The sequence below is a fragment of the Aotus nancymaae genome, unplaced genomic scaffold, assembly GCF_030222135.1.
Source record: "Aotus nancymaae isolate 86718 unplaced genomic scaffold, 86718_ANA_hifiasm-v0.15.2.pri h1tg000067l, whole genome shotgun sequence".
NCBI lineage: Eukaryota > Metazoa > Chordata > Mammalia > Primates > Aotidae > Aotus > Aotus nancymaae.
Genome location: NW_026988482.1, coordinates 14,539,807 through 14,560,726, shown reverse-complemented (window position 1 = coordinate 14,560,726; position 20,920 = coordinate 14,539,807). Strand labels below are relative to the sequence as shown.

General features: G+C 34.7%; 1 protein-coding gene across 8 annotated transcripts in view; it reads right to left on the bottom strand.

Annotated features, from left to right (window-relative positions):
• Nucleotides 1–20,920, bottom strand: part of OPA1 (OPA1 mitochondrial dynamin like GTPase) — a 98,767-nt gene that overhangs the window by 45,789 nt on the left and 32,058 nt on the right. For all 8 annotated transcript variants that reach the window (XM_064366931.1, XM_064366934.1, XM_064366932.1 and 5 more), the window contains 14 exons: nucleotides 19,440–19,493; nucleotides 16,217–16,321; nucleotides 14,378–14,464; nucleotides 13,591–13,704; nucleotides 8,444–8,524; nucleotides 8,248–8,322; nucleotides 7,859–7,930; nucleotides 7,676–7,775; nucleotides 7,206–7,336; nucleotides 5,651–5,723; nucleotides 5,477–5,549; nucleotides 4,140–4,255; nucleotides 2,874–2,938; nucleotides 2,099–2,175 (listed from right to left, as the gene is read on the bottom strand). In XM_064366931.1, the coding sequence (XP_064223001.1) occupies nucleotides 2,099–2,175; nucleotides 2,874–2,938; nucleotides 4,140–4,255; nucleotides 5,477–5,549; nucleotides 5,651–5,723; nucleotides 7,206–7,336; nucleotides 7,676–7,775; nucleotides 7,859–7,930; nucleotides 8,248–8,322; nucleotides 8,444–8,524; nucleotides 13,591–13,704; nucleotides 14,378–14,464; nucleotides 16,217–16,321; nucleotides 19,440–19,493 (1,223 nt within the window). The remainder of the gene's footprint in view (nucleotides 1–2,098; nucleotides 2,176–2,873; nucleotides 2,939–4,139; nucleotides 4,256–5,476; nucleotides 5,550–5,650; nucleotides 5,724–7,205; nucleotides 7,337–7,675; nucleotides 7,776–7,858; nucleotides 7,931–8,247; nucleotides 8,323–8,443; nucleotides 8,525–13,590; nucleotides 13,705–14,377; nucleotides 14,465–16,216; nucleotides 16,322–19,439; nucleotides 19,494–20,920) is intronic.

Genomic DNA, 20,920 nt, shown 5'->3' with positions numbered 1-20,920 from the left:
TATCACATAGGCATTATTCAGCAAAAAGATACCAATAAAAACTTCAAGACAACATCAACTATGTCAAAATAATAAAATATTTGGGGTGTAATGCACTCAATGTGGTATGAACAGCGAAGGCTTGGACCTGCATTCTGATTTATATTTGTGTTAACATAACATCTTTTCAGCCTCTAGAGTCTGAAAAGAAAAGCTGATGAAAACAGAGAATCATATGGTCCAGCAGCTTACACAAATAAATCTCTAGCAGCCAGATGACACAGTTCTGACCCTTGCCTTTTCAGTGCATAATCTGGTGGTATGCGTTTGTTGTCCCGTCACAATTCTCTTCAGTTACCTTTGTATTAAATAAATTACATTTATCTTCAAGGCTCACTTTAGTGGAGAAATACTTTGATTTCAGGGTTGTTCTGTTAAAACAAAACCAACCTTTCCATTTGATGATACCAAAAATTAATTTATAGAAGGACCACATTTCCTTTCCTTAAACAACATTATTAGCTGTTATAATTTACATATCACTTTTTTTTTTTTTTTTGAGACTGTGTCTTGCTCTGTTGCCAGGCTGGAGTACAGTGGCACCATCTCGGCTCACTGCAACCTCCACCTCCCAGGTTCAAGCGATTCTCCTGTCACCACCTCCTGAGTAGCTGGGACTACAAGCACGCACCACCACACCCAGCTAATTTTTGTATTTTTTACTAGAGACAGGGTTTCACCATGTTGGCCACAATGGTCTCGATCTCTTGACCCTGTGATCCACCCGCCTCGGCCTCCCAAAGTACTGGGATTACAGGCATGAGCCACCACATCGGGTATTTTTGTATTTTTAGTAGAGATGGGGCTATACTATGTTGGCCAGGCTGGTCTCGAACTCCTGACCTCATGATCCGCCCACCTCGGCCTCCCAAAGTGCTGGGATTACAGGCATGAGCCACTGCGCCCGGCCATACGTATCACTTTTTATGTAAATTAAATACCCTCATATAATCTAACAAGGCAACTAGTATTATAGTCAATCCATAAATCTATATATCTCTTTGCAACTTCAAAGCTGACTGACACAAAGCCATGGGACTGTCTTAAGATACAAATAAACAAACATAACAAGTTGTGTCATAACAATATTTGATTAATCAACAAGAATAGATAAAATCAGATCCCTTTTTTGTGGATAAGGAATGGAGATTAAAAGCAGGCAAATTTGGACTACCTGAAGATAGGAGAGGTTTCACCACTGAGGAAGAAAGGGCACTGAGATGGGAAAACTAGTGATGATGCATTCAAATATAAGGACCAGATCTAGGCTCAATTTTGATAACCTTTAGCTGAGTGAATACACTAGGTACAGAAGATATTTATAGTGAATGGCAGTGAGGATAGTTCTGCTCTAAGAATAGTAAATTCTTAAAAATATCACAGCCTTCATTATAAAGATAATTAATGCATGAGGAATTTGTTAATTAACATATGACTACAAAAATTTCAAGGCTATTTATACACAGCTTGTTTTACCATGTCTCATTCCATTGAATTTAGGAATGGTCAAACTTACATAAAACATAAACTGAAGGTAACAGTTTTTCTTAGAAAAGATTAACATGAAAATTTTCAAAAGGGCGCATTTACTATTTTCTAAAATTTCAAATAATAGCATTAAATTCAAAATGTGATTTGTATACAACATATTAACTACATGTTACAGAAAGCACTAACTGTTCTTATTCAGAACAGAGAACCTGAAACTATATACTAACCTCCCTTTATAAACCAATTTTGACAGATTGATATTTACCTAAAGTACAATTTGATGAAACTTTTGCCTAAATGATTTTACAGAAATCATGATTATGTATTTCTTAAGATAAAGAAAAGGCAAAGATGATCAAGATTTAAAAAGAACACGAAGAAAGCTATCTTCCAGAAATTCAACTGGTTAGACTACGGCAGTAGTTAGATATAGCCCAAAAAAATACTATTGTTTTTGCCTATGAGCCAATGCAACAAAAAGTCACTACCTATCAATCTAAGTTTTAGTATTTTGTTATAACTCATATAGTAAAGTCTTTCAGAAAAGAGATTAATATCAAATACTCACCAATGTTTCGGTGTAACCTGGCTCAGACTGATAACTTCATCAAGGATTTCATTTTTAGCTTTTTCAAATAGTTCGTTCTAGGCAATATAAATGCAAGTAAGATTTCCATAAGACAGTAAATTTACCCCTTCATGATTTTCAGAGATAACCAAAAGGAGGTTTTTGACAGGCTAGCAGGCTGGATTTGGGTTTAAATACACATGACTAACAAAAATGCACTCCTCTTCTAATGTCTTGTTTTTAAGGAATGCCATTATTCAGATAAAGACAAAGAAACTGACATAAATTCTACCTGCTTTCTCAATTCTGAATGCAGTTTTTCACATAACACTTGTTTATATGTTATGTGAAACCATCAATACATATTAATTTAGTACAACAGTATATTAACTGTATATTAATGCTGTGTTGTGTAACTAATGGGCATTTTTAAATCAAGGAAAAACAATATTTAATTCCCACTAAATTACATGAATACACTAATTCAAAAAACCTTTAAAGTAGATAAAGCATATTCATTACCTTCTCAGAAAACACTTTCAACACTTGTTTTGACATCTTATAATCCCTAATTGTTTTTAATGTTATATAATAAGTAATTTTAATTATTGTAAGAGAGAACTGCTCCTAGAGACGTATTCTTACAGAGATAAATGAGTAGGTATAGTCAAAACCAAAGTAATTTAGCTTATGAGATTTCTCTCTCAACATAAATTTAGCTAGTGCACAACATTAAATTAAGATATATACAAAATCATGAGTATCCAAATATTACCCGGTCAAGTTCCCGTAGGCGAGGATAGTTATTCTTCCATTCAGTTTCAAGGTTAAAACGTGTTGCTGAGGAAGAAGGAAAAGTTCAAGTTTGATAATTCTCCTTCTTTCCAGAGGTAGCAGTTAAGTGGTTAAAATACAAACCCTCTGTATTAACTGAATTTCTAAGAGTGCACATATGACCCCTTAGTACTCTGGGCTCTCAACGTCTCAGAATTTCATGATTGCAATAGTTTTCTAAACTATTCTCCCTGATTCTAGTTTCTCCACGTTAAATCCATAAGCACATAGCTGAAGTAGTTTAGTGCCATAGAGCTGCTGAGAGAATGGACTCTGCAGTTGTACCCCCAAGACCCAAATCCTGGGTCCATTACCCATGCTGTGTGATACTGGATAAGTTATTTGGGTAAGTTACTCTGTCCTTTGTTTTCTCTTCTGTAAAATGGAAATAAAAATAATACAAGGTTGCAGAGGGACTAAGTGGGATAAATTGGTAGGATCAGGTGAAATTTCCATACGGGAAAAGGAAAAGTGAATATATTCTCTTCAGATAAAGTAAAGACGTTGAGCGGGACAGTGTGGGATTCATGAAATGGTACAATGTAAATGAAATCCAGAGTGTTCTGCTTCCCAATACATTTGCTCTCTTTGCCCTCAATAGGGTGAATCTGAATTCTTTATAGTTTACTGTGTTCTTCCAAACATTAGCAAACGTTCTAATCTGTTTCAACTCTGCAAATGTATTCCTAGGGATGTTTCCTGTGAAAGGAAAAATCGTGTTCTTGTTTGTTTGTTTGTTTTGAGACAGAGTTTCACTCTTGTCGTCCAGGCTGGAGTGCAATGGTGTGATCTCAGCTCACTGCAACCTCCGCCTCCCGGGTTCAAGCGATTCTCCTGCCTCAGCCTCCCAAGTAGCTGGGATTATAGTCACGTGCCACCATGCCTGGCTATTCTTTTGTACTTTTAGTAGAGACGGGGTTTCACCATGTTGGCCAGGCTGGTTTTGAACTCCTGAATTCAGGTGATCCGCCCACGTTGCCCTCCTAAAGTGCTGGGATTACAGGCGTGAGCCACCACACCTGGCCAAAATCTTGTTCTTGTATAACAACTGAAGATTTGTATTCTTCTATTTTCCAGATGTTGTCTAATTATAAATGAACTACTAAGCAACTGTTAAAGGAAAGAAGTACAGAACCGTATGGATGCTAAAGATTGCCAGCTAATAAAATGTCTTAATTTGTTTGCTTCTTTAAAAAATCCAACTTACCTTTGAAACTATCAGCCTGTTGTTCAACAGATTCCCGTACCATTTTCCAAAAGCAGTCTGATACAGCAAGGCTTAAATTTCTTGTAGTCACTTGGTGTGCTTTTAGCATGCTTGTTCTATTAAAAATAATAATAATAATAACAAGAGTTGAAGTATATTAAAATGACAAAAAGGACAGCAATACTGTCACCAAGTCTGAGAATGTGCTTGCTATCAGCCACTCTTACCTTTTATACCAACGCTGTTCAATAAAAATTTATGTGATATAGAAAACATTCCAATATGGCAGCTGCTGACACACTGGGTTATTGAGCCCTAGAAATGTGTGGCTAGTGTAACTGGGAACTGAAGTTTTAAATTTATTGAATTTTAACTAATTTAAATGTAATGTTTTGTTTTTTTATTATTATTTTTTTTAGCCAGAATCTCACAATGTTGCCCAGGCTGGAGTGTAGTGGCACAATCTTGGATCACTACAACCTCCACCCACAGGGTTCAAGCAATTCTCCCACTTTAGCCTCCTGAGTAGCTGGGATGACAGGTGCCCACTATCATGCCCAGCTAATTATTTTTGTATTTTTATTAGAGATGGGGTTTCACTATGTTGGTCAGGCTAGTCTCAAACTACTGACCTCAAGTGATCTGCCTGCCTCGGCCTCCCAAAGTGCTGGGATTACAGGTGTGAGCCACCACACCTAGCCAACTAATTTAAATTTTAATAACAACACAAAACTAGTGATACCATATTAGACAGCACAGTTATACATGTTGTCAGCGTACTCCCCAAAGCATGTAAGATTATGGTTTGCAAGAACTATCTTGACTCACCATTCTAACCTAGGGACAAACACACTTTTCTATTTCCAGAAACTCAACATATAAAGTTTTAATATACAGAATACAACTGGCCTTTAGCTCTTTTTGCTTATCTTAACTCCTGTCAATATCTATTTTGGGATACTTCTTTGACACCCCCACTCCAACCTTCCCTAATGATGTAAGAGAAATAGGTACACATATTTAAAAGTGAAAGTGTTGATTTTCTAAAACTATTTTGTAAGTAAAATAAAGTAAGAGGCAGATATCTATGTCATCTTTTGGTGCCCACATCCAAGGAAGCATGCCAGTATGTATTGCACCATGTGATAAGCTGCTCTCAATTCTGTCGAAGAGTAGCGTAAAGATTTGCTTATTAGATACAGTTCACTATTTGGGAAAAATTCTAGAAATGCAATGTTAAACTAATTGCTATAAAACCTGATCTTTTAAGTAAAAACAGTTCAATTTATGCTATTCTCTAACTATACAATGTTTAAATGTTTTAATAAGATACCCACTTTAGGAGCTTAGAATTCTGAAAAAATTCTTCTTCATATTCTCGTATAGCTTCAATGCTTTCAGAGCTGTTTCCTGGGGAAGAATGATGGTCAAATTTTTATCAAGAAAACTAGTCTTTATTATTTGAAATAACAGAAACTAAAAATAAGTTATTATAATCCATCTTTGCATACCTTTTCCTGTTACAACAGCAAAATAACCTAAAGCTTTCATTGGGAAGAGCTTTCCTTCAATTATCTGCTGAATCTATTTTTAAAAGTGGGAAAAATTAATGTGAGATATAGTTTACGTAATTTTTAAAAGCATAACATACAATTTAGAAAGCAAAATAGTAATGCTATACATGTATATAGTTACATAGACAAATCTGTACAGAAGCATTTAAATGTTTTTCAATTGCTGTTTGAAAAAAATGCATTTAATCTTACTATATTGAAAATGTATTAAAAACCTGGAATGATGTGTAGTGCTTTAGAGTCACAGAGACCTTAGTTTGAATTCCTGCTCTGCTGCTTGGCAGTTATGTGACCTTAAGTAAACAACTTATTTTTTTCAAAAACATTGGTGAGATTATGGAACAATATGATATTAGCACAGTGCCAGGCATGAAGCACTCAATAAATGGTAGCTATTATTATTTTCCCACACTTTCATCAAAAATCTAAATTCTAAACAAGCTGGATTATTTTCTTTTGTTCCTTCCTCCCCTCCCACCTTCTTCTTTAATATCTGGATCCACTGGTTCTCAACTCTTTTAGGATCAAAAATCCTTTTCTAAATGTGATTTAAAGAAACATTATGCACTCCAAAAAATGCTATTTGCACAGAGACCTATCATTCACATACAATGTTAGTGTTTCTACCCCTTGAAGCCCATTCAGAGTAATAATGGGACGAGAATCCCCCTTCTGTAAGACAAGTTACACCTAAGATAATGCTGAATCTTTTATATAAAAAGGACTGAAATAATCTTCTTTTGTGTCTCAGAAGAAATATAAACCCACTACACAGAGTTGAAAGAAATGAAAGGAATGAAGAAAGACGAGAGGAGGCTTAGAAATTTGTTTCTACCTCACTTCTCCCCTTCTCCATATCAGAACCATTAATGCCATGGCTGGCTTTACTCTTAAAAGTAAGGCAGAGCAGAGGTTATGCTGGCTACATAGAAAAGAGTTAACATAGCAGGCCTGACACTACTATCCTTAATAAGGCCTGCCTGCCTTTGGCTGGTATCTGAAAAGTTAGCTGGTAAATAGTTCCCTACACTGATATTAACCTTTCCCTATATAACAGTGGCTCACTACTCAAGTAATGTGGTTTAATTATAACATATGCCTGCTTTCCTTTTGGGAGTATGAAATTTTGGTACATGAGGGTGCCGAAATGACTAACCTCCAATGAAAACCTTAGGAGCTGAGTCTCTAACAAGAAGCTTGTTGCTGAAGGAATTAAACGTGCCTGTGTGACTCTATGGGGAGTAAACTACCAGAAACTTGAGCCTGGTTTCCTTCAGACTTCATACCATATACCTTTTCCTTTTGTGATTTTGTTTTATCCTTTCATTGTAATAAATCTTAACTGTAATTATATATATATATTTTAATTATTATATATATTTAATTATAATTATATATATATATATATATATATATATTTAAGTAACCAATCCCTATCACAGCTGGAGCTTTTACAAAGAATCTGTTCTCACAACAAAGAATTTGACCTCACCCTGCTTGGACTGGCTACATTTTTCTCTGCCAGGTCTACTTTGGTCAAAACGAATATGGTTCTCCTTCCATGAGGATCCATTTGACTGACCAAGTCTGTAACAATACTGCGTTCAGCATCCACAGATCCATCTGAAAAAAATAGAAAAATGACACTGTGGAATTTTGAAATACAAAGTAGAGTTTAAAAACTTAGCACAAATTATACCTGTGTCTACATTACAGTAAGAAAGATTTTAATATATTTACCTTATTTATTGAAAGGAAACCTTAGCCAATAAAAATTTCAACGATGCTTACGTAAAATTTATCAAAATAATTTCAGCTTCAATTCTATTTACTAATAAAATGATTGAGAAGGCAAAAATGCATTTATCTTTTATGTTTACATAACACAAACTACTAGTGCAAAGCTTGGATTGCTAATGAAGAAAGCATATCAGTACATTAAAATCTTTTGATATGATTTACCTTGAATACATAGTATGATGGCATTAGGATTCTGCATGTAAGCTTTGCTGATACTGAAAATAGTTTCCTTTGTGTCGGGAGCCATGCCTGATGTCACAGTCTTAAAGCAAAAGGTTTTAAATGTCATTATAAATGCTTCACACAATAGGAATAAAATAAAATACATGCTTTGTATATACTTACATTAATCACACCTGGTAAGTCAACAAGCACCATCCTCTGCAGTCCAGGGCCTTTTACATTTAAGGATATGGTCTACTCAGGAAAAAAAAAATAATGCTCACTTTTGGGGGGAATTTGTTAAGAATTTTTTTGGTGATATATATTCTGAAAATTCTATATCTCATCCATTCAGACATGATACTCACAAAAAAGGTATTTTTTCTCTGATCCTAAAAGTAGTTATTCTGGAAAATTACCCAAAACATGGTACATTATTTGGAATTAAAAAAAAAGCTCTGCCTATCTTGGAAGAATAGCAATCTAAACATCAATACCAAGATTATAATTTATTTGAAATCATAAACATTTAATTTCCATAAAACGCCATTGAAATGAATTGCAATCCTTACCTCAGGGCTAACAGTACAGCCTTCTTTCACATTTTTCCTCATTCGAAGTTCTATTTCATGTCTTAATGCTGCAAGCTAATGGAAAAACAACAAAATTCTAAGAAAATCTTAATTCACAAATATTCTTTAATTGTCTTTTATAAGCTCATCCAGGTTATAAAATTACACGTATCAACCTTAGATAAATTCTACTTACATCTTCTTCTTTGGTAAGATCAAACTCCCGAGAACTGTCTTTAAATAAGGCCACATGGTGAGGACCTTCACTCAGAGTCACCTGACAGTAACAGAAAACTGAGATGTAATGATGCATTTATAATTAATATTAATTCCCACAGCCCTTATGTGGTCTAGACAGGGCGACTGTACTGCACAAATCCAAGAGTCCCTTCATACTACTGCTGGAGCACCCCTGAAACTGTCAACATGGTAGTTCTGAGAAGACGATAATTTTGTATTTGTATTGTTCATACATACGTCACACATGTTGTGATTTCCCAACAAGAATGCTGGCTCCTTTATATCTCTTATGACCTAAAATGCTGCTGCCTCTTTCTTTCCCCAGCCAATGTTAAACACAGCACTAAGCCCAAAATCATCACTCTAAAACTTCAAACACCAAAAGAAAACCTTGCATTTAACTTCAAAGATGAATTTAGGCAAAGAGCGATTCATTTATTCAACCACTATAGAGAGTGAACTATGTGTCAGGTGCTGTCGGTAGGGAAACACAGAGCTGACTGCCCCGGTTTTGGACCTCACTACATGCTGGGAGAAATATACACAGATATAACAGAAGAGAGTGGCAAAATCCAGGGTGCCACAGAAGAGAATGGAACTGACTATAAGGGAGCAGGTGATCCGCCTGCCTCGGCCTCCCAAAGTGCTGGGATTACAGGCGTGAGCCACCATGCCTGGCCAAGACATTTTATAGCTATAGATATTAACAGTTAGTGGTTTCACAAGAACTTCTAAAAGTCATGTTCTCAACTTTTCAGTTGCAACTTTTCAAGCTTCTCTATGGTTATTTGACTTTAAAAATACAGTTCCTTCTACTGAGATTAGCTAAATAGGCTAGATAAAAAAAACAAATAAATAAACAGTTGTCTGAAAGCAACCATAGTGGCCCAGCCTAAGCATCCAGAATCCCAAAGGATTTTGGAAGGATTTTCCTGCATCTATTTTCCATCGGAGAATTTGCTGATTTGTAGCACAGAGTGAAGGCCCAAGAGAAAAATTTAACATGCGTAGCAGTTTCACTGGGTTGAGTAGACAAGATTGGAATTCAGAATTATCAGGCAGTCATGACGTAAGGTGTCACAATCCCAAAGAAAAATGGACTGAAAAAATAAACCTCCAACTAAGCCCTATATCCTATGCACAATTTCCTTTCCATTCACATATTAAGAAACCAAGCAGAAAGAAGCTGCTAACGAGGTTAAAATGCTAAGGTGGAATTTTGGCACTTTCACTGTTCTGGGAAAACAAAAAAACTGGAATTCAGGGTTGGTCAAGGAGAAGCTCCAGTGAACACTTAGGGGACTAATGACAAACCGGAAAGAGACCAGTCCCATCTGTTTTAAGGAAACCTGTTCATACTCTGCCTGCCAAAACAAAGTTAATTCCTTCTTGAAGTATCATCCACAGCCCATACAATTAGGGTGCAGTAACAACGTAAAAGGTAGGTTTCCCATGTTTTTACAACAGATTATTTAACATGATATGAGGTGTGGTCTGAGGTTCATTTTGTTTTTTTCTCTAGGTTAGAGGTACCCCAAATTTCCACTGATAGCAAAATGGATATATAAAGTGTGGTACATTCACACAGTACCACAAAATAAAGATAAACTAGTAACAAAGAACATGGTTCAATTCATAGCTAGACCCGCAAAAGTGCAATCTGGATCAATCACCTAGTGTGCTGCCCAACATACTGTTGTACTTGTAAACAGATTTCATTTCTTGAAGATTTTGGTATCAGCCTCACAGTCTTTCTCCCACTATTCTTGCCATCATTCTTGGTGATTTCAATTTTCCAATTACTCTATACCTACCCCCGCCAGCTGAACATGAAAGAAAAAAAACACAATCATATCAATTCATTTTAAATTTATGTCCACAGAACTTAAAGGGACTTCAGTCCAATCCAATAATTCTAATATCACTTGACTTTCTCCACTGATTGACTCCTAGAATCACCACAATCTCTTAAAAGACTTCACTTTTTTGCTGTGCAGAAACTCTTAAGTTTAATTAGATCTCATTTGTTTATTTTGGCTTTTGTTGTCATTGCTTTTGGTGTTTTAGTCATGAAGTCCTTGCCTATGCCTATGTCCTGAATGGTATTGCCTAGGTTTTCTTCTAGGGTTTTTATGGTGTTAGGTCTAATGCCCATCAATGATAGACTGGACAAAGAAAATGTGGCACATATACAGCATGGAATACTATGCAGCCATAAAAAAAGGTGAATTCATGTCCTTTGTAGGGACATGGATGAATCTGGAAACCATCATTCTCAGCAAACCGACACAAGAACAGAAAACCAAACACCGCATGTTCTCACTCATAGGCGGGTGTTGAACAATGAGAACACATGGGCACAGGGAGGGGAACATCACACACTGGGGTTTGTTGACAGGTGGGGGGCTAGGGGAGGGACAGCAGGGGGTGGGGAGGTTGGGGAGGGATAACATTGGGAGAAATGCCTGATGTAGGTGATGGGGGGATGGAGGCAGCAAGCCACCATGGCATGTGTGTACCTATGCAACAATCCTCCAAGATCTGTACATGTACCCCAGAACTTAAAGTACAATTAAAAAAAAAGAAGACTTCACTTTTTCTTCCTGCCTCAGTCTTCAATCTCTTCTCCTCTCTAACAGCTGATCATTTGGCTTAGTATTTCACTGAGTAAGCAGAAGCAATCAGAAGGAAACTTCCACATGTTCCCCTTTCTTGCCTCTACTGGCAAACTCCATAACCTATTTCTATTTTCACCTTCCTTGATGGATCAGCAGCATGTGACCTCACTGATCACTCCTTCCTCCTCGGTATTTTCTTCACCTGACTTTGAGCACACTGCACTGTTCTGCTTTCCCTTTTATTGTACTGGTTGTGCCTTCACATATTCCTTTGTTATTTTCTCTTCCCCCAACATCTTAATGTATAGAGTGCCCAGAACAGACTGCTTGCTTCTGTGTCTTCTCTATCCCTACTCACTGCCTTGGAGATCTTCGCCAGTAAGATCATGACTTTAAATACTACTTTTAGATAGCTGATCATTAGTCTTAAATTTACGTCTCTGGGCCAGACCTCTGTGTAAACTTGTATACCCAACTGCTTGTTATCACCCCTCAGGAAGTCCAAAACCGAACTCCTGATCTTCTTCCGCAAACCTGATCCACAGACTTCCATGCAAACTACATCCTTTAATTTGCTCAGGCTAAAAACCCTGGAGCCATCATTGAAGACTGACATATTCTCTCTCTCCCCGTCGCTTTTCTTCTCTCCTCCTCCACATCAAACTTGTCAAGAAATTCTGTTAATTCTACTTTCAAAATACATTTATAATTTATTAATTTCTTATCACCATCACTGCTACTTCCCTAGCTCAAGTATCACCAGGCTCCAGTAGCTCCAGTAGCCTAGACTCCCTGGTTCTACCTATCTTGGCTACAACTATTTTCAAAAGAGCAGCCTTTTAAAAGGCACTGTTGTTACTTTGCTCGAAATCCTGCACTGGCTTCTCATTTTACTTAAAACCGAAGTCTGTGCAATGGCCTATAAAGCCTTAATGATCTGCTCCTCCCTGCTCTCCATTATTCCTCTAACGTCATCATTTACTACTCTTGACCCTGACCTAGCCACACTGACCTCTGTTATTCCTTGAACACGACAGCCACACAGCCACCTCAGAGGCTTTGTGTCAGCTATTCTTGCTCAACACAGGATATCCAGATGACTACTCCCTTTCTGCAAATCTTGGTTCAAATGCCACCTTAAAAATGCAATCTACAAATACCCTGGCACCCCCATTCTCCTTGTCTGGCTCCACTTTTTCTTTTTGTACAACACTTATTGCCTTCTAACATGCTATACATTTAGTTATTTATTATGTTTATTGTTTACTGTCTGTCTCCCTCTATTAGAACATATCCTCCATTACGGCAAGGATCTTCTTTGTTGTTGCTGTTTACCAACATATTGCCCAGAACACCGCTGGTACATATTAAGCATTCAGTAAATATCTGCTCAATGAAAGACTGTAGTCGTATACCTTCTTCCTGTGACCATGGAGAAATTGTCAGTGCTCCTAGATATAAACTAGTATACCAAGTCCCAATCTCCTTCACTTCAGTAACTTTGCCCTTGCAATTTTCCCTCTCTCTTGCATTGTTTTCCCCCCTTTATTAGATCATTATAATCAGCATATAAATATCTGTAACCCTTTTCTTGTTGGCTCTAAGAATGCTTGCCAGCAACGCTTGCAGCTGCAGCATTTGCCCCAAGATAACTTTGCCATAAAATATCTGGCTTTTATGATTATTTTTACACGGCTCTAGTATACTGACTTTGAAAACAAAAGACATCATTCTATTTAAAGCATTCTGTTTTTAGTAGTGGTATTTATATTTATAAAATACAGTAATCATCAATAGCTGAAAATGTCAAATCCTAGAAAACATAGAATTCCCATGTGTGATGTTTACATTGTTCTTAAAAAGTTGTTGGCCGAAGATTCCTTTGACGAATCTGACTTTTAAAAAAGATGACTCTGATGATTCAGATGATTCTGACATTAGCACTATTTAGAAATAACTCCAAGAACAGTTTTTGTATTTTACTTTCACATTGAAAATTAGATTTGCTTCAGGTTCAAAGAGTATGTTTATGTAAAATTAAATGAGCACTGGTGATGAACTGTACTTTTTTTTCTAAACAGGAAAAGGGTTAAAAACCTTTCCTTAATCCAACATTATTCAATTGCTACTGCCTCATTTCTCTGCTCTTTTGTTGCAATAAAACTGGAAAATTATCCATATTCATTGATTCCACTTCCAATATTCTCATTCTCTTAACTTCTCTCTTACCTTATTGAGAATGAGATCCAAAACCTGGCCTCCCAACTGAGTCTCTGCCTCCTTTCCTACCACTCTCCCCTCACTCAGCTCCTGCCACACTGGCCTCCTGGCTGTGCCTCCTACGGATTTCCACACTGGGGATGTTCCCAAACACTATGTAACAATTCTTTCTTTAGTTAAAAGTCTTCATTTCAGCAGAATGAACAGATCTCATTGAAGCAGTTACTTTTCTAAGGAACTTCATTGTGATGGCCTATATTCTTACCTTAACTGGAGAACGTGTCATCATCTCCCCAGATCCTCTCGGGAATATTCGTGCTTGGGCAATCATTTCCAACACACTAGTTTTTCCAGCACTCTGATCTCCTACCACAACAACCTTACCACAAAACAAAGGAGATTTATTCATATATTTCCGATACCAGATTAAAATGTAAACCTATTTGAAATGCTGCTGAATTTTTTAGTCTTTTAAAATTTCTACAGGTGAAGAAATGTTTTAAAATCCGCAAAAAAAAAAAAAAGATGATTGATACATATATGCACCCTGAAAATATAAACAGCAAAACAATAATTGGATCCATTACTTATATCTTAATTTTTATTTTAAAAACTTGTACAAATTTAAACCACTATTTCTAAAACCAGGTTATTAACTTTCCATAAATCTTTTCCATAGCTAGTTTACTCTTTACAAACACATTTTCATTCCTATTGGGTTAAATATCACTCATATGGCTAATTTAATCCACTGTTCAGTATTTAAATATTACAAATATTATGAATATATAACACCAAAAATCTTTCTTCATCACACATAAGTATAAGTAACTCATAAAGTACTTATATTTATTTATATTTATAATTAACTAAAATAGTCAAATAATACTGCTTAAGACATCACTTGGAACATGTAAGATTATATATATATAATATAAATGCCTCCATCTAGAACATATATATATGTGTATATTTACACATAATTTTTAAGAAGCTAAACTGCTACTGTTTTGCTAACTGGCAAGTTCACTGTCTATCAATTTTTCACGTACCCGTGGCAGATGATCTTGTGTATTATAACTGGCATCATAATCAGAGAGAACATCAAGAACTTCAGAATACATGTCAATCAAAGATTTCTGTAAAAATTTAAAAAAATTATAATAATATAAAACAGTGAAAGTATTAAAGAAAAAATATAATGGATGTGTCAAGAGAAAAAAATGATAAACTCAAATTGTTTTTCCATAATCATTGTATTTTCAAATTACATAAATACATCTTCCTAGTAAAATCTAAAATAGTACAGGTTAAAAGTCCATTTCTTATTCAGTTTATTTAGATATAATGATTTGATAAAATTAATTAATTCAGGATTTCCTAACATTCTAATTAAATAAGATGGAAATTACTACTTAATGCTGATGAGCTAATACTGAATGTAAGGAAAGACCGTTAACACCAAAAAGGCAAAATAAGGTGGTCAGGTAACCAACTGACAATGAAATTATTCTTTGCCAAGTTTGAGGCATGCATGAGAGAGAAAGAGGAGAGAGGACAGAGAGCACATGCAAGCAAGCATCTGAATAAAGAATAAGCCAGGAAGACTATTAAACCAGTAAGAGTGGTTAAGTATACACTGACTACTGGGCAGGCTGAAATATGAGTGTATCAAAGGCAAACATCCTGTATCGTTTCTTGCTGTAGAGTCAGTTTAACATGGTGCCTTGCATTGCATGTAACAAGCTTCAAGTAATTATTGGACAAATGAATGAACAAAAAATAAACAGGCCTTAAAAAAAGAGGTACCATCAAGCACTTAATAATTATGGACAAGTTTTAATGCTAAGGCAGGCTTAGCATTAAATGATGGCTTAAGGTTCCTTTCATTTCTGAATCCCTAGAAATAATTAAATGGCAAGCAGTTGCCAATCCCACCTAAAAATAAACAAAAAATGTTCATTGCTACTGCATTTTATGAGAGAAAACACTGTTTCTGAGGTAAACTCTACATATATTAGCACTTGGAAATGACTTTTCTCAATTACTAAGTGCCACCTGTAAATAGTCATGTTATCCATCTGTTTTGTGTAGTCACAATTTAGAGTCAAAGCTACTAATGCATGTTTGTTAAGCTAGAACTATATTATCTTTGGACCTTGACTACAGAATGTATATGCCATGATTTACTGCAGTTTTGCTACATATAAACGCTGCTTACTTATATGAGATTAAATTAAAAGAATTGTTTCAATTCAATTTAGCACATGGGGCTTAGTCTGGTGGGAAATACTAAGACTCAATTTATTGATAAATAAGTTCACCAATGTGCTGATGATAATAATACCAGCATACACTTTTTCAAAAGTTCTTTACAATGCCTAAGAAAGCTCTCCTTAGAAGAAAAGTGTTAATTTTTTTTAAAAAACTGAAGAAAGTGGCCTAATCATTCACTGGCATACAAGTAAACCAATGATGATAAGTTACATGTCCATCAATTAACACTTCTGATTTTATAGATGTAAAAGTTAAGATATATATACATATATATGGAGAGAGAGAGAGAAAGAGAGAGAGAGAGCGAGAGAGAGAAGCTAGATATTTCAGAAAAATAAACTGATTCCCATGAAATAACTCTTAAAAGTATAAAGATTTTATAGGCATAGTATAAAACAAATATTTGGAGACTAAAACTTGTAAAATGTGTTAATATAGGAAAAGACCCTCCATCCTCTAAGGACATTAGGTTAGAAAGAAAAGGATGACAGCATACTGTACGGCTCCTTAAAAACCGGTACTGGTGAACACACAATGTTTTATACTATTGGTATACTATTTATACACAATGGTAAAGTTTTGAGAATAAACAGGTTAAGATAAACTTAAAATACCTTAAGCTTTCTATGATGAATGCCTTTGTCATCTTTCTGCAATACTAATTTTCTCAATTCTTTGTTCTCCTTTTCTAATCGTTCCAAGATTCTCTGATACTTTAACTGCAACAAAATATTAAGTGTAACTATATAAGAAAAAGATGGGTTATAAAATAGTATTAAATCTAAATTAAAATCTTCCAAAATCTTGAAGTCGTAATTGCTATTTAAAATGTATTACATTTTAAAAGCATCTATGAAAACATTGAGAATAAAATAAACAATGACTATTATCTCACACAAACAGTGGAAATCATTGTAATTTTCTATCATAATTAAGAATTTCATTTGGAAAATTCCTTGCTACTCACATGGAAAAAATTATTTTAAAATACTAAAAATGTAAGAATTTAAAGAAGCAGTTCTTAAGTACATTCTAGAAAGAAATATTTCCTATTATATCAAAATTTTAAGTCTTCACATTACAGGGCCATTTGACAAAAATTCAAATTCTTCCCATTCTACATATTATTTTATGTTTTAATTAAGATGTTACAAAATAATAATAGCTAGCAGTACCTGAGCATGCATTATGTGACAGACTCTTTACTAAGTGTTGCAAACACATTACCTCCCTTAGCCTTCACAGAAACCCCATAAAGCAAGAATTTCACAGACAAGAATATACAATGAGGAATACCTGACAGCCTGCCTAAAGCCACCTAGAAGAGGAGCAGGGTTTTGAAGAGAGGTCTGTCAGAGGCTCAAACTCTTATACGTTTTATTTCCATGTCCAGAGATAATAAATTAATATTTAAAAGATTGATATAAAAACAGATTTTTAAATAAGATTAGTATGTCTAAACAGGTTTTTTCTTTTTTCTTTTTTTTTTTTTTGTCAAAGTAGTTGCTTGGCTACACCTTTTCCTTCTCAAATAAATCTAATCCTTTCTAATTTGTTTTCCTAGCTTTTATTTCTTCTCTAAACATTAACGATGTAGAGAAAACTATTAAAAATTGCCCCTTTCTACAACCAGCAGAATGTTTATGTTCAACTTATAATATCATGTCTTTTATAATAGAAAATATTCCTTATAATTTTTTAAGGTTATTGGAATCTTTCAAGAACAAAGTAAGTAACAGGAAATCATGGTTCTATCCTTACAGAAAGTCCAACTCAAGCCAAATTAAAAGAATGCATATGTAATTGAACAATACATAGCATGAGGCAGGTAGAAGTACTGGCTAGACTCTATTATAAATGTATTTTTACATAAACTTATTCATTTGTATTTAGTAAGACTATACATAACAAAATTCTGGTAGTAGCTAAGGATTAGATTTGTGTTGCTTAATATGGCAGCTACTGGCCACATGCACTTATCAAGCACTTGAAATGTGGCTGGTCTGAAGTGAGATTGTGCTGTAAGTGTAAAATATCTCATTAATGTTTTTATACCGATAACATGTTGAAATGATACTATCTGGGATAGACTGGGTTAAATATATTATTAATTCCATATTTCTTTTTACTCTTTTTGATGTAAAAATTAAAAATTACACAGGTGGCTTGCATATTTCTATTGGGCATCATTGATGTATACAAACCAATGAATTCTCCATAATATAGTATATCAACACCTAGTGGCTGACAGTTAAAACTGCACAAATTGAAGGATTTATATCAAGGGATATATAAGAGGGCAGAATTTCTACTGGCTCATTTCTTTGTAAACACAAAATCAATTTTAGAGTCTTCATTTTCTGGGGATGGAAACATTCTTTGGTACAGATGCCCATTTGTAACCATCCTGAAGAAATGTGCTATTGGGCTGTCTCTCAAAGCTCAGGAACAATAATTCTCCAACTTTAGAATGCATCAGAAGTACCTCGAGGGCTTTTAAAAACAGACTGCTGGGTTTCACTCCCAGAAGTTTCTGATTCTTCAGCTAGGTACGGGAATGCACAAGAATGTACATTTCTAACAAGCTCCAAGGTAAGGGTGCTACTGATCCAGAGACTATACTTTGTGACCAGTGATTCTTAGCCCCTGGTTGCAGATTGGAATCACGTGGCTAGGAAGCCTTAAAAACATAGATATAGTGCCACTCAGAGCACAGTTGAGTCTAGTGTATAGTGAGGTATGAGATTCAATAAATAGATACCAAAGAAACCTGTGACTCAAAATATACAATGATTATCCCTAATTCAAAAATCTGAAATCCAGAACACTCTGGCCCCAAACATTTCAGATAAAAGTTACTCAACCTGTAGCTGTTTTACCTTTTTTAAAAAAGAGATCCAAGATTCACTCTTTTTCTTTCTACGTTTTTACTCTTCCCCAGACAGTCTTGCTCTGTTGCCCAGGGAGCAATCAAGGTTCACAGCAGCCTTGACCTCCAGGGGTGCAAATGATCCTCCCACCTTAGCCTTCCAAGCTCCTGGGACTGCAGGCATGAACTACCACATTCGGCTAATTTTTTTAAATTTTTTTGTAGATACCGGGTTTTCTCTGGGTTGCCCAAGGGTCTCAAAGTCCTGGGCTCAAGTGATCCTCCTGCCTCAGCCTCCCAAAGTGCTGGGATTACAGGCATGAGCCATCATGCCCAGCTGATAGCAATTCTTTTAACTTTAAAAAATAAGTTAATTATTTAATGTTATTGTTACCTATATAGAAAAACTGATGACTGAATGATAGGGTAATTTTATATTATAATGCTACCTACTTACTACATTGCACAAAATAGGTCCTTAAAACAATAACTTAATCACCAACTATAAGAAAATAGCTTTCCTAAGTAGTGCCAGAAAGAGCTTTAGAAAAGCATTGTCTGACTGCTTTCAGACTCTCGAAGCAAAGTAAGGTTCCCGAGAGAGCACTAGAATGACGTGGTAGACTCAATTCAAATTGCTTTATCTGTATTAGCTTATTGATGTAAAAATGCAAGCATAAGTTTATATAAGAACAAACTACTTTCTGCCTTTTGTAATAGTTTTTCTTTAAAATTAGAAGTATAAGATTCACTCAAAATGGATTTTTACACATAAATGAGTTAACTCCACACTTATCTAGTTCTGTCATTATTCCTTCTCAATTAGCTTTTGCATCCATTGATAATAAAGTTCTAACATTAAACATTCCAAATTTTGCTCTGTTGAGAAAATAAATGTCCATATCACCAAAGTTCTATTAGAAAATAATTTTTAAAGGTCCAAAGTTTTTCCTAGACATCACAATTACCTGAGTGTGCAGAAGTTCTTCTTGAAGTTGGTCAATTTTCTCTTTGTCTGACACCTAAACGTTTAAAATAATTTTAGTTGAACAGAATTAGGTCATGCAGAATGTACAGCAAGTTAAATTATTTTGATAAGTATTGAGAGTTAAAAACAACTGACTTTACATGTACCTTTAATCAAAGTAATTTTAAATCAAGTGATTTAAAAAAAAATACCTGTATTCAATAAAAATAGTTCACCAAAATTTTATATTAAGAAATAAAAACTGTAAAAGGCAATCATTTTCCTGTTGCCATTCTAGTCATTTCTTATGAAAGACTAATTAGAAAAATAAGAGGTCAACACATACGGTTACTAAATTCTTCAGAAGTTGTTTTGTACTAAAGTGTAGGGACTCATGTATTTGGGGGAAATATAGCATTGATATCCCTCCAGAAATTTGTTTTGAGAAGTCAAATACATGTTACTGTTTACAGCTATTTAAAAAGCTCATTGGTCATAGTGTATCTTTTAAGGAAATATTTCTGTATTGTATCCATTTCTGCACCATAAATAGCAAAGTATATAATAAATGCAAAGGAAAAGCTGCATTTTCAGAAACTTAAGTGGAGCCAAATGGTTGCTTTTAAATTCAATTCCAAGGAAAGATCTGCTAACTCATAATACAGAGAATGCATCAATAGCAATGAAGCCAAGTAAAGCAACTAAAATTAATTTGAATATAAAACAAAAATAAAACCCACAGGTATTGTGAAAACTACTTCAAATTGTTATTAATGCTAATAATTATAAAATATTAAAAACAATTTTACTGTATAAAAGGTTTTAAAGTAGTCACAATACAATTATAAATACAAAATATAATAATCAAATAGAACAAAAATGATGCAATTTATGACAAATTCACATAACTGTGCTTTGACTTCTTGGTAAGAGGCACAAGTTGTCATCCCAGCCTTTAGTTGTCATCCCCAGCCTTTACAAATAATAACTGTCTAATTTCTAAAAATCAAAACTTGTAAATAGGAACTTATTTCACGGGAGAAAAAAGTTAAATCCATATTCCTCTTCATTTAAATCCTTGTTGATCTTCAGTCATTGGATATTTAAGCAATCACAATACATCAGGGCAGTAAATATACATGAAAAAATTTTAAATAATTTGCTTATTGAAGTAGACATTAATAAGTCTTGTCCATAAAGTTATTTTAATTCCTATTTCTAAATACTTACTCAAAATTTTCCCCAAATTTTAATTTTAGTAATATAGATGACAATCTTTGCTAGAAACAAAAAGTATATTCTTTTTTTTTCTTAAAAGGCTATGCCTAATTATCTCCAAAAATGATTTGGTAATTAGAAAAAAGATAATGCAAACTTCAGTTGTTTTCTCATTCCTGTACAGCAAACACAGATACGCTGATAGAAGCTTTTTTCATTTTGACAGTGTGTGTAGGATGGACAAGAATTATTAACAGTCTCCTA